This window comes from Microtus ochrogaster, assembly GCF_000317375.1.
Source record: "Microtus ochrogaster isolate Prairie Vole_2 chromosome 14 unlocalized genomic scaffold, MicOch1.0 chr14_random_1, whole genome shotgun sequence".
NCBI lineage: Eukaryota > Metazoa > Chordata > Mammalia > Rodentia > Cricetidae > Microtus > Microtus ochrogaster.
In genome coordinates this window covers 1,622,058-1,636,273 of record NW_004949096.1, presented here as the reverse complement: position 1 = coordinate 1,636,273, position 14,216 = coordinate 1,622,058, and the positions used below count along the sequence as shown (strand labels likewise).

At 40.8% G+C, this 14,216-nt stretch overlaps 1 protein-coding gene across 1 annotated transcript in view; it reads right to left on the bottom strand.

Annotated features, from left to right (window-relative positions):
- The window catches only part of Dcdc1 (doublecortin domain containing 1), a 305,860-nt gene that overhangs the window by 37,843 nt on the left and 253,801 nt on the right, over window positions 1–14,216 (bottom strand). Inside the window, 4 exon segments of the mRNA XM_005364457.2 lie at window positions 536–703; window positions 2,952–3,045; window positions 7,865–8,065; window positions 9,860–10,018. Of these exon segments, the coding sequence (XP_005364514.2) occupies window positions 536–703; window positions 2,952–3,045; window positions 7,865–8,065; window positions 9,860–10,018 (622 nt within the window).

The window sequence follows — 14,216 nt, the reverse complement described above, 5'->3', positions numbered from 1 at the left end:
TATGTATTAAATTGGGGAATAAAATTACAGCGACCACTAAAATCACTAAAGACTAGTTTCAAACATAAAAATCTCTTGAGTAAAAGGGACAGTAGTTCATCAAAGAGCATTGCCATTCAATCCTTATTAATTTGTAAGACTAACAGATGTTTTCCTTTTGATTAAATATAATTGCCAAAAATCTAAAAACCACTGGACAACAGAGACATCTAAAAAAAAAAAAACACAAAACACAACACAAAAAAAAAATCCCCCCCAAAAACAAAAAAAAAAAAAACAAAAATAAAAAGTAAAAGAAAAAAATCAGCATTCATGCCAGGCATGGTGGGGCACACCTGTAATCCCACCCTTGGAGGCTGAGAGAGGAGGGTTGCCAGTCAGAAGCCAGCTTGGCCTCTGTAGCAAGACCTTGTCTGAAGCAAGCAAATTAGTGTTCAGCCTTATATGAACTTAAGCTTTCCCATGGGGGAAAAACCTCCTGCTTTATTAATTGACCCTATTTTTCTTCCATCTTTGGGAAGAGAGAACTACTTACGGGTTGATCAATGTTTTCTTTAGTGACAGATGACGTACAAAGGCCGGAGGAATTGGCTGCTGTGATTTTCCGATCCAGGGCAGTGCTGTGAAAGGCTATAAATGTTCTTGTATTTGCCACGTAATGCCACTTTTGATTGGCAGCCCCATTGCTGTATGGCTTGTATTTCTAAAAAATGAAAGAGTGACAAAATATGGACTCAGAGAGACAGGTAAGTTTATAAGATGGTGGAGCAGGCGTTCTTCACTGGATAAATTTAGAAATACAATTACTCAGAACTTACTATAAATGATAGTTACTGTCAATATTTAGGAATTTCACACAAAGCTACATAACATTAAACATACTTGATTCTCAAAACCAAAACCCCAAAAACAAACTAATTAAAATTTTGTAATTCCACTATTTTTGACTCCTAACACTATTTTGTGTTTTTTTTCTGACATTTTTAAAGGAACATTAATTATTTCTTCTTAGAAAAATAATACTTAGGAAATTATGGAAATTCCCAAATAGTTGAACCTGCGGGGCATTTTTTAAACATTCCCTCTAATAAGTAAATTGGCAGAATAAATGACCATGTGTACATGTGTCATATCTGTGTGGTGTGTGTGTGTGTGTGTGTGTGTCTCTGTGTGTGCACATGTGTGTAAATCATGGAAATATTTTAGGAAAAGTTTCTAGAATGATTATTGCTTAGATCATTTAAAAGATTATGATATTGACCAGAACAGCATTTTTCAGAAACATTATTTGACTTTCTGTTTTCCCAACTGTATTTGATTTTACCTATTGTTTTTATGTTCTTGCCCAACATGCATGCACAATATCTCCCTAAACACCAACTCACTAAATGAAAACACAATTTGTCGACATCTCAATATGCGTTTGATTGATATTAAAGGAAGTGAGTTTTTTAAAACCCAGCTTTAAAAATTCAGCTAAACTATCCAATAGAAACAGCATATGTGTTTTAATTCTATTGCTTACATTATTATGGAAAGTAATTTTGTTATTTGATTATAGCTTTCTATGAGTTATCTCAAGTGTAATTAAATAGACATAAGCCAGCAGGTTAGCAACAGGAAAGCATATCATGCCTCAAGGAACTTTATAATTTATAATAACTACTGTGCCTGGTAAGATATAAACAGCATTGAAGCTCTTAGCACTAATTTAGTGGGTCAGACAACAGAGGTTCCTCCACGATCTGGAGAACCAAAGGCTAAATTCTCAAGCAACAGGAAAGGATCTAGTGGTATTAATCTGAAGGGACTTGTTTCCACTTATAGATACATGAGTGTTTTCTCAAAAACTTATTATTTAATACATAAAATGGAAGTGCTGGTAATGGGAAGATACCTTGGAAGTTAGTCTGAATTACCTTATGATTAAGTTTATTCTTTATAAACTAAGACACATTGGGGGTGACATTCACGTCTCCAACTGTTATGAAAATGGAGTAGGGAACGGAATGTGCAGCCGCGTAAGGCTTCACCTAGCTGTGGCCCGTGTTGAGGAGGCCCCCATAGAAAACATGAAAGGCCATGTGTGCTGCCTTCAGCACAAATGTCTAGTTCCTATTTACCACAAGGACAGAAAACTTAATTAAGCGAACTTCAGAATCTATCCAGATTGCTGTGTCCTGATTTGGGATTCCAAACTGCAAAACAAGTTTCCTCATTAAAAAACACAGAATAAAGCAAATTCTATGTGGAGATGATTATGCTGTTTGGTGGAAACCAGGGTGCAGCTTCCAGAAGGCAGATGCAGAGCTGGGACGCTCCTAAGCTGTTCCTTGGCCTATCAGGGAGCATCACACGTCCATTTGTGAGTGTTTGGTTCTAAGGAGAGGTGACAGGAAAGAGCTTCAGGGTCTCTGCCCTAAACTCAAATGAAGCCTGCGTTAGAGGTACTGCAAGTGAGTTTCTTAGCAGAATTACGACTGTGGGCTCATGACCTCCCAAAAGAAGGACAAGGTCTCTTCCTCCAACATCTACGCCATGGGGCCTTGCCTGTGCTCCCCATCAATACATTTAGGTGCACCAAAGAGCCGTCACTCCCTGAGGTTGTAAGCTTCTGGAAATCTGTAGGGACAGTTTCTCCTGCTTGCCAGTGTGTGACTGTAATAACTGTCCCCACTTTTGACTACTTGCCAGTGTGTGACTGTAATAACTGTCCCCACTTTTGACTACCAGCAAGCCTATATTCACCATTGACCAGAATGAACCCAACTGAGGTATCTCAACATACTCAATTTGAAGTCTAGACAGGGTATTACAAAAAGTATTTTAACAATGACATTCAAAACAACATTCTAGGACAGCTATCCCTTTGCTCTGTAACAAGGGGGCATGGAGTCTCGCTGCAGCTTCCTGAAAGAGTATAGCTTCTTGTTGGCCTGTGTGTATCTTACCTGAATGATAACTGGATAGCCCTGGGCTTCATTTTGAGCCTTGGTCATAGACACTGCCAGTACAAGGTCAGGGTTACTCACGAGGTGAAAGGTCCTTAAGAAGACAGAATTAGTCCCACTATGTAACAGACTGTGGTTAATATAATTGGAATTTCTATACATTTCTGCTATGTAGAAACCCAGTTTTCTTTAGGTCTCACCATCTTATCAGAACAAATAAGTTATGATAGTCCAATATAGATATTATCCATATAATAATTTATGTAGAGTGTATAAACAATAGTTTGTGTTTATCATGTTTAATAATTCCTCATAATCTATGTGCCCTATTTAAATTATGGTACGGTTTCTCTCTCTAGATTCTACCCGCCCTGATTTATCTTTATCGCCCACTCTTGCTATTACTGAGAAGCACTGAAGATGATGAAATGGAGTTTATAGTTTTGCTGCATGTGATGGAATCCTGGGACCATCTCTTAGTACTGTATGGCATTAACAAACTCCATGTTTCAATTTATCCATCTGTGCACTGGAATAGTGTGCACCCTGTGGGAGTTGAGTGAGTTAATGCATATAAAAGTAAATACCATAAAGGAAACCGTTAGTTGTAATTGTGCATTTGCTTGGCTTTTTAAAGTATTTTCCTGGGGCTGGATTGATGGTGCAGTAGTCGAGAGCACATACTTCTCTTCCAGAGGACTCAAGTTCAGTTCCCAGCCGCCACACTGACCCACGACCGCCTATAACTCCAGTCGTGGGAGCTTGGGTACCTTCTCTGACCTCCATAGGCACCTGCACTTACATGCTTATTCCTACACACAGAGAGACACATAATGGATAAAATAAATCTTAATATGTATTTTTCTATTAAATTCTCATGTTTCCACAGGAGATTTTCTAAAACCCAAGATATATGTTGAGCATTTTAAATATTTTGTTGGTGTGTATACTTGTATATGTTCATGTGTGTGTGCAAGCCTCTGGAGGCTAAAAGAGGGAGCTAATCACCTTGGAGCTAGGGCTGTAAGCCATCCGATGTCTGTGCTAGGACCCAAGCTTCAGTCCTCTGGAAGAGTGGGAGCGTTCTTGACTGCTTAATTCTCTCTCTAGCCCCTATGTTCAGTTTTATTTTAAGATTTATTCATTTGTTTTCACGTGTGTTTTGCCTGCATGTTTTTCCATATGCCATTTGCATGCCTGGTGCAGATGGAGGTCAGCAGAGAGTACTGTATCCTCTGAAAGTGGAGTTATCAATGGCTGTAAACCACTGTGTGTGCTGGGGACAGAACCAGCATCCTCTGTAAGAGCAACCAGGGCTCTAAACCATGGGACCATTTCTCCGCCCCTCAGTTGAAATTTGAAAGAGATCTTAAAGCTAGTACAAATCCTGAGAAATTAATTTCAAATGACTGAGTGAAAATCTTCATGTCATTTTTCTTATATCACTTTGAAAAACTAAAACGAATATTCAAACAAAAGATTATTACTCTGGATTTTGTCTCTATTTTTCTGAACATGGTTACATTAGAGACCAGTGGTGGCATTTCTGTCATTGAAAATATAAGTAACCTACCTTGAATATAAAATGTAATGGTGAGAATAAAAGGGCAGAGAGAAAATGGGGATTATATATATAATACATATATAATATAGAATATATTTTTTCTAAAGACTTAAAAAATGTTCAGATAGCTTATTCAATTTTCTGAGAATAAAAACAACACACCCTTATTGTAAAGAATCACAAAGTTCTAGAAAATAGAAAACTTAAAGCCCATCATTTGGGTAAAAGATGGTCATCTAATCTTACAATCTATTTTCTCCTCCATAGTTAATTAATGGGGTACCACTGAATTTCCAAAATGGATATTTAATTTTTTGAAATGCCTCTTCAGCATTTGTCAGGGCTTGGTCCTGCAAGACCTCACCTCTGTGAGCTCAGCTGTTTTCATACATGTGTATTTCTTACATGTGTATTGGCACTCAATAATATTCAAATGATCAAATGATTGCTGATTTCCTGCAGCGACCCCCTGAGATGTCACTACCTTAGGGTCCACATTACCCAGAATAGATCCACTTACGACTTAATGCTTGAAATTACATTCATCTTGAGATCATTGGGGCACATTGTTTCCACCTTGCTTTTTTGTATATAGGGCCTTCATGTGGAAGTTTCATAAGCACATGCTTCTTATAGAAAGGAAATAGTTCTCTGCTATTGGTAAGTACCAATTAATGGTACTGTCAAAACAGGGAAAAACAAAAGCATTATAACAGCCAACTATCCCCACCAACTACCCCTCATTTCCCCATGGTTTGACACAGCATAGTCTCAAGATGGTCAAGTTGTAGAGTTCCAGAAGACTAAAACAGACTTTAGTGTTACCCATGGCTAGAGTTTTCAGAGCTGCTCATAGCCCATCAGCTAACAGTTTTAGGCAAATTTCTCTTCCTGTTTTTAACTGCCTTCTCGGCTCCTTTCTCTCCAGCACCCAGAAGAACAAATGACCTAGCTAATCAGGACTCAGACCCACAGGTATCTCTTTCACAACGGCCACGGAAGCACTTCCAAGCTTGCCCAAGTCAGAGTCACATGGTCAAACCCCCCCCCCATGTTCACCTGCACTCAGTCATGCCTGCATCCAGATCTAAGAAAATTCTGGATTTTAAAATGGGATTTCTGTGCATGTGAATGTGTATGTGTCTATGTCTATATTTGTTTTGTATGTTTTTACTTTGGTCCATCTTCTCTTGGTAGTTTGTTTGGTTTATTCTATTCTAGTTTGTTTTCTAAAGGGAGAGAGACAGAAAGGTGTGGAGGTGGGTAGCTTGGGTGTTGGGCAAGATCTAGAAGGAGTTGGGGGAGGGAAAACCATATTAAGAATATATCATATAAAAAAGTCTATTTTCAATTTTTAGAAAAACAATCACAGGAACTTTACCATGATCCAGAAAAACAAGGCAGAAAGAACCACTAAATATAGTGTATATATCTTTGTACTCTAGGTGTCTAGAATCTTGATCTTTTTAGTTCTTTGCTGAAGTTCCACCCCTAAAACAATGCCTTCAATGACCCATAGCCTTCATCTGTGGTGGTCAGGATGCAGGATGGTAGTTCAGTTTTCCTAACTTTGCTTAGAGTTGCTATGTATTCTAATATGTGGTCAGTTTAAAAGGAGGTTCATGGGTTGCTGAGAAGAAACTGTTTTCTTTAGTGTTTGGTGGGATGCTCGGTAGATGTCTGTTGGCCCATTTGATTTATGGTAATCTTAAACTCCAGGGTTTCTTTATTCAGTTTTTGTCGGGGTGGCCTGTCTGCTGGTGAGAGTGATGAACTGAAGTCACTCACCATCACTGTGTCACGGTCGGTGGGAATTTTGCCAGGATTGCTGATGCTGCCTCCCAAAAGTTATTCTGTCTCCCTAAAGGCACAGAACCCAAACCATGGGCAGTCTGCTCCATAAATACAATGAAAGTCACAGCTCCTTCCAATTAAGAAATATTTTGCATAATATAAAAATATATCCTGTACATTATAAAAAAGGCTGAGGAGTTCACTAGAGCTCCAAGATATGTCATAGTAGAATTTTAGGTAGAGTAGTCCAAAAAAACAGGAAGTTATGTTTTCTGCTTAAATTAATGTTCAAACATACACAAAACAAAGAGAAATGTGTAATAAAACATGAACCGAAACACTGTCAACATTTTATCTTGTTCCATCTATATCTCAGCTTTTGATACTTTTATATTTACTAGAATTTATGACTTATTTATCATTGGTTCTGTGTTTACACAATAAATACATGTCTGCTATATGCATGCACATGTGCGTTCAAGTGTCTACAGAAGTCAGAAGAGGATGTTGCCTCTCCCAGAGTTTGAAATAAAGATAGTTTGGGGCCCACTCTTCTGTGGGTGCTGGGAACTAAGCTCTGGTCCTCTGCAAGAACAGCAAGTACTCTTAACTGCTCAACCATTTCTCTAAACCCTTGCTAGAATGCCTAAAATAAAGCTCATTTAACATCTCATATTTTTATCTCTAAATAGAATATAAACTTAATTGGCCAAGGCCCTCTTTTTATCTCAACACAGCCATTGACCAATTATGATATGCAACAAGATTAATGATATTTTCTTACTATAATCAAGTAGCCAAATTGTCTGATTTTTTCTGATCTTCTCAAGAAAATGTTTGATCATTTTGAATATAGAGCCATGGTCAGACACTGAATTAGGCTAATACATTTGATAAAGCAGGAATCAATGCTCTCTGTATGACTAGAAATCACTTGTTCTTTTTATGAATGAAAACTGGGAGGATACCCACGTGAAGAGAGACAGGGAGAGGGATTGAATAAACAAAGGTCCCAAAATACTTAAAAATTAGGAATACTTTAGAATTCATATCTGAATTCTTCCTGTCACAAAGAGAAATGAGATGAGTATCTAGTTTTGAGGCAACGGCTAGGTGAAACTCAGAAATAAATGATGTCTTATCTAATCAAGCAGTTGTTAAGTTGTGTGTAGCCTACCTAAATTTTTTGTTTATGTCTCTGTCTCTTCTTTGACAAGAATAAAGAATTTTCACCAAGTAAAATAGAAAACCCAGTTCCTCAACTATATTCCTGCATGCTATGTGGAGAGCATGGCAGAACTCTTAGGCTCTCATTCGCAGATAGATGGATATTATGTGTATTGAGTATTTGCAAAGGCACCAAGTACACTCAGGGTCTGTGGAGGCCAGAAAAAGGCATCAGATCCTCTGAGAGTGGAGTTACAGGTGGCAGTATACCATCATGTAGGGGCTGGGAATTGAACCCAGGTCTTCTGGAAAAATAAACAGTGCTCGTAACCACTGAGCCATTGTTCATCCAGTTCGGTGTATAAACCTCAAAATTCAGCGGGTTTACCTGCTTTCTTCCTTATGTGCCCAGCGTTGGTTCCCATCATCAGATTTCTTCTCCACCAAAACGACCTTTGTGCCCGACCGGGGTTTGCAGCCCTGTATACCCAGGACCAGCTGAGGAGCGGCAAAGCTAATGATTCGCCTATTTCTGTATTCAAATTCCTGATGTTGCAGCTTCTGCAATTTACTGTGCTTTTGGAAATGGCTAAGGTTAAAAAAAAAAGCCTGTTAGTGACCCGAAAATGGCCCCGGAAGTGTATGCACTGGAGATGCTAAGTTCTGCTGGTCAGAACTGCCTGTGGGCTGTGTGTTAGTGATGAATAGAACCAAAGGACAGCAGTGAGGCCATCCATCAGCAATGTGCTTCTAAGCTGGGGTAGAAGGTAGAACCCTGAGGCTGGAGAGATGGGTCAGCAGTGATGTGTGCCAGCTGCTCCTTTAACGAGTCTGAGCTCGGTCTGCAGCACCTACATCCAACACTTAGCTCACAGACACCTCTAACCCCAGCTCTGATGGAAGAGTTACTTTCATTTAATAAAGAAACTGCCTTGGCCCATTTGATAGGCCAGCCCTTAGGTGGGTGGAGTAAACAGAACAGGATGCTGGGAGAGAGAAGCCGAGTCAGTCAGTCGCCATGATTCTCCCACCTGACACAGCCGCAGGTTAAGATCTTCCCTGGTAAGCCACCTCGTGTGCTACACACATTATTAGAAATGGATTAGATCATTATGTAAGAGCTAGCCAATAAGAGGTTATAACTAATGGGCCAGGCAGTGTTTAAAAGAATACAGTTTTTGTGTAATTATTACAGGGCATAAGCTAGCTGGTAGCCAGGAGCCGGGCAGCAGGAACGCAGCCCACAGCTTCTCACAACACAGCTCCAGGGATCCAACATCCTCTTTTGGCCTCCACCAGCTTATTATACTCAGATATGGCACACACACACACACACACACACACACACACACACACACACACACAGAGAGAGAGAGAGAGAGAGAGAGAGAGAGAGAGAGAAAGAGAGAGAGATATGTTAATTTAAAAAATTTAAAGTAGAATCCTGAATTCATTTTTTTAAAAAAATAAATGTTTATTTAAGAGATCATTTGAAAAATTTGCCAGCTAAGAGAAAGCAAGTTCAGATGGAAAGCAGTATAGCTAAGGAAGAAAAGGTAAAATTCAAGCAAAATGAGGGGCAGGGAAGAGGCGTGCAGGATGAAAACAGGGAAGTAATTGTGTTCTGTGCAAACTGAAATATTTTTTCTTCTTGCTGCTGGGTTCTGGGCTCTAAAATTTCTGCGAAGAACTATCATAACAGAATAAGGAAATGCCAGATTTCTTTAAATTAACTTAAGGACCACAAAACATTAAGCATATGTGTGACATATCATCAACATCGAAATACACTGATATATTAATCCAAAAGCTCTATTAAGCCTCCACTGTGTGTGTGCTCTAATGGTAATGGCTAAATCTGTGGAAACTGTTTAACTCACATGTGCTAGTAGCCACTATAACATCAAGCAAATATCTAAAGATTGTGGAAAAATACAATGTATGTTATATTCCTAACATTTCATTGGATGACAACCAGAACAAAAATGTTTAAAAGGAAAAATTGTATTTTCCTAGCTTCTTAAGGTATTAAGAACATCCTAGTTAAGGCTTTAGTAAGTTATCCACATGCTCATTCAATGAATACAAGCGTTCCAATTCTATTCTAAGTTCTCAGGAATCAAAGGTGGCTGGAACTACCATTTAGTAGAAAGAGTCCGTCAGATACCCAAACATCATGTCAGCCTGCACAGGAGGAGCTGAGGGGTAAAGAACATGTTCATCCTACATGTCACAGATGCTGTGATTAGCATCACAAAAGAAGAATGTGCACGTGGGCACGCAAAGCAGCCAAAGTAAAGATGTTAAGGAATGTGCTTGTAGCCGCAGGAGGAGAGCTAAGACCAAACAGAACCTTCCAACAAGAATCCCATGCAAACTTTACCTGTGTTTCTTTTGGGGCTGCACATTTTCCAGGAGCTCTTTGTCCGTTTTCTTTGGAAGGCTGTAGCCATCAGCAAGGTTGAATGAAGGGTCCTGCCAGGCATACTTGGGCATCCTGCGACAGGCTTCCATGCGCAGATGGGCTCTCGCATGTGAATCTCTGTCAAGATGCAGGGGCAAAGTCAAGAATAAGAGTGCTGATGCATGTTCACAGAGTCTCCAGCTGTAGCCTGACCACTGCCTGCAGGATACTGGCACTTCTGTAGATCATGTTTTCACAGGGGTGCCTAGATTGGGAAATCCACTACTGCACCTCTATTGTTAGATGCCTACAAATAAAATCCCTCAATGTCATAGTCCACAGCATTTATTTTTGTTATTTTGGTTTGGAATGTGAGTCCATGTATTATATTTCAAAGTTCTATTAAAGCTATTAAACAGTAGTTTGAGCAACTCATAGTGAACACGAAATGACACTCCTCACACTGGTGCTTAAGTGGCTCCTGATTTTGTACAAAGCAGTATAGCTCAGATAACCAGATTGCAGATATTTATTATGAAGTTGATATTAAGGAATCTTCCTCTCAATAGAGGAATCGAAAGTGACTCAAATCATAGCTGCATGCATGTTTTCTAATTGAGAAAAGCACATGAAAACTTTAGAATAGAATAGTGATTTTGAAAACTCAAGACAAAGAGGCAGGAGTAGCAGCCACTGTTCAGATACGTGGATTCTGAACTCCAGGTTGTTCTTAGAACACATCTGCTTTGAGTAAGATCAGGACACAGCATTATGAAGACTGTTCTGCTGAGGGAGGTATAAACACACAAGCAAAGCAGCATGAATATTTCAGTCCTAATATACAGCTGGGTAAACAAAGTTCTTTCTCTGGGATAGTCTGTGATCAACAAGGTAGGGGTGATAATTTGGTGTAAGCACCAGCATTATCAAATGACTGAAGCCTTCCAGGGCAACTCTGGTGTTAACACATCTGGCTTTGCACGTTTCAGTGCCAGGGCCAGTGATGCTTATGGGTATGAGGTTGGAGCACAACCAAGGCCTCTTTCCGAGCCCAGGCAGCTTCCCTGGTCAGCATATCCCCAGTTGTTGAAAAGACGCCAGTGCCATCTTGTGTTTGAAACAGAAAACACAGCTCCTCCACCCTCACCTATAATATACTCGGAATTCACTAGCCTTTGCTAGTCCTGGCAAGTCAAATGCAGTCAAGTCAATTCTAGAAAAGCGTTTTTAAAATCTATCTTGTTTAAATAATTAATCAACCAAATCTCTTATTCATAAGATGCATATCCCACTAGTTATCTATTCCTTTCACCAATATTTATCTAACTTCCGGTATATGCCAGGTATAGAACTCTTTGTGCTAGGTACAGTAATGAACAAGACAGGCAAGGCCTTGGTTCACTGTGCTCCCATTGTGTTGGGAAAAGGAACGATAACAGAGAAGGAAATGAGTAGCCACAGCTAGCTTCCCTGTAGAAGAAAACAGGACACTGCGGCGAGGAGTTGCTTTGCTGCCATCTGCAGTGCTTTAGAAGTGAAGCCAGACTCCTCTCTGAGGCCAGCTCAAAACTGAGGGCCCAGAAGAGAATCTTGCTATTGAGGAAGAACATTCTAGTCAAAAGCAAATAAGTAAATACAATTGAAAACATCAAGAATGCATTGATTCATTTGCGGAACAGGAAGACGCTGACATGACAGAGTGAGTAGTCAGGACGGTGGTTCCAGACAGAGCTCAGGAATTAGGAAGGGACAGTCTCTGCAATATTGTGAGGAATGAGAAGGCCGTCCCCACGTTCTGTGCTCTGTACTTGCTTCCCATCAGCAAGGATGTAGACCCAGTGCCCAGGCTCTTTCCCACACTGCTCCTCCTTACAGGCTTTGGCACACATCTCTCCACAGAACCCAGCAATTAAAAAAGCCTGCCTTTCAGCCCTGAAAACATACATACAAGTAACATATGGACTGAGCAGGTTATATTTAGGCACATATATGTATGCACATATATGCATGTGAGAATAAAAAGAGAGGTCATGAGTTTGAAAGAGAGTAAGGAAGGGTAAATGGGAGGGTGTGGATGGAGGGAAGGGGAGGAAGCAATGTTGGAATCAAATAATAATCTCAAAAAGAGAAGAGAAGGTCCCTTTTAGATTTATGTTCCCAAAACTTGCTTGAATCACCTTTCTTAATCACCTTTCTTAAATCACCTCAGTTCTTACAAGCTAAATCCTCCAAAGATGCAGACTGATGGATTCCAGAGAAATCACACAAGGACTTCCTAACGTGGAGTTTTGTCATCAAAGATGTCTTACCGGTCAGGGAGGAAGGAACATGAGAGAGGGCGATGAAGGATATGTGTCATGGAAACCCAACGGGGGCATTTGGGAAGAAGGTGACTACGGCCGAGCAGAAGGGAAGGTGGAGGAGGGCAGTGGGGGGTAACTCATGGTGGGATGGACTATGAAAACCCATGACTTTTCATGCCAACTCAAAAAGAGATAACTAAAAACACAATTAAATAGATAAGGAAGACATTGTCATTGGATATAGCTCAAAGAACTAGTGGAAGTTATGTTCAAAGAAAGACAGCCAGGTACATTGACAAGCGAGGACTGAAGGCCTGCCAGCTAAAAGTGGAGTTCATCACAGGAAAGCATGAGTTCAAGGGGCAGAGATTTCTGAGAGCTGGTCATCTGTCTTAGTCAGGGTTCTCTTGCTGCAAAGCCACACCGTGACCAAAAAGCACATTGGGGTAGAAAGGGTTTATTTTGCTTATACTTCAGTATTCTTGTTCGCCACTGAAGGAAGTCAGGACAGGAACTCAAGCAGGGCAGGAACCTGGAGGCAGGAACTGATGCAGAGGCCATGGAGGGATGCTGCTTACTGGCTTGCTCTACATGGCTTGTGCAGCCTGCTTTCTTATAGAACTCAGAACCAGTAGCCCAGGGATGGCATCACCCAGCATGGGCTGGGCCCTCCCCCAATGATTCCTAAATGAGAAAACACCATACAGCTGGATCTCATTGAGGCATTTCCTCAGCTGAAGCTCCTTCCTCTTTAATGACGCTGGCTTGTGTCAAGTTGACACAAAACCAGTCAGTATATCATCAAAGCAGAATGAGCTTCCTTGTGAGCCAGTGGCACCTGGACTCAGGGAATCTTTGAGAGCCTGGGTCACAAAACCTGCCTGGGGTGTTTGGGTGAGAACCAGCAACCCTGTGTGCTGGGAGCTACGAGTTCCCACACCTTAAGGACTCCAGGCCTTGTCGTGACTGATCCACAAAGCAGATCTTTGCTCTAGAAGGTTACTCCTTTTTCCTCACTCTGTTTTGTCTGAGCGCAGCCTGGTAATTTAGAGGCTGGAGGAAACACTCTTCAGAAGAATGGAAAGCTTGTTAGGAAAGTTTGTGTCTAATTCCCTAACTTTTATAGGAGATGGCACATGGGAGAAGAAACTCTCCGAAAGCAAAAAACTGCTTGCCAGTGCCTGTATTGTTTGGAGACCTGGACTAGGTGAATGAATCACTTGTCAGATTAAGAAAAGTGCTTCCTAAAACCAGCTTCCTACAAGTTGGTAGCAAGGTGGGACAGCAGTGGCTCAGCAGGTACAGGGACCTGTCACCGGGACTGGCAGCTTGAGTTTGATACACATAGGCCACAGTGGGAGAAGAGAAGTAAGTCCTTATCTTCTGACTTCTGCACCTGCAGTGTGGTGCATGCATTGCGTGCGCACGCGCACACACACACACACACACGTTCAAAATTAATAAAGGCAAAAAAATAAATTTGTAACAAGGATAAGTGAGTTTGGCAATCGCTGGGCTCAAGTCTGGAGTAAACTCATCATACCCTTATTCTGCCTATGAAGAGCATGTGGGTGGGGTCCTTTGCCACACCGAGGCCCCAGGTTGGGCGAAGAAGCCCTACATGAACATCTCCATGTACAGCACTGTCTAAATTTAGTGAAGTCACCACAGGTAGGTGTATGACAAGAAAGAGAACTTGAGGCAGAAAGAAAGAAGTATCTGCAGTGAGCATTAGGTATCTTCAGGTCATAGTTTGTCACCTATTAGAAACTGGTATGCTAGACAGCAAGAAGAGATGTGTCCAATGGAAGTGACCATGAGGTAAAAGCGGGGCCATTGTCAGGCAGGGCTGAGGGCCGTAAGAGGGCAGGTTATTACGCAGCTTGTCAGCCTAGGCTCTCACGGAAGCACTGAAGGTAAGATAACTGTCCACAGATGGACCTTAGAGAGCCTAAAAGGATGGCGTTATGGCGATCTTCCAGAAAGCAATTTCAGTGGCTCAAAATGATTCAGTGTTTACTGGGACAAAACAT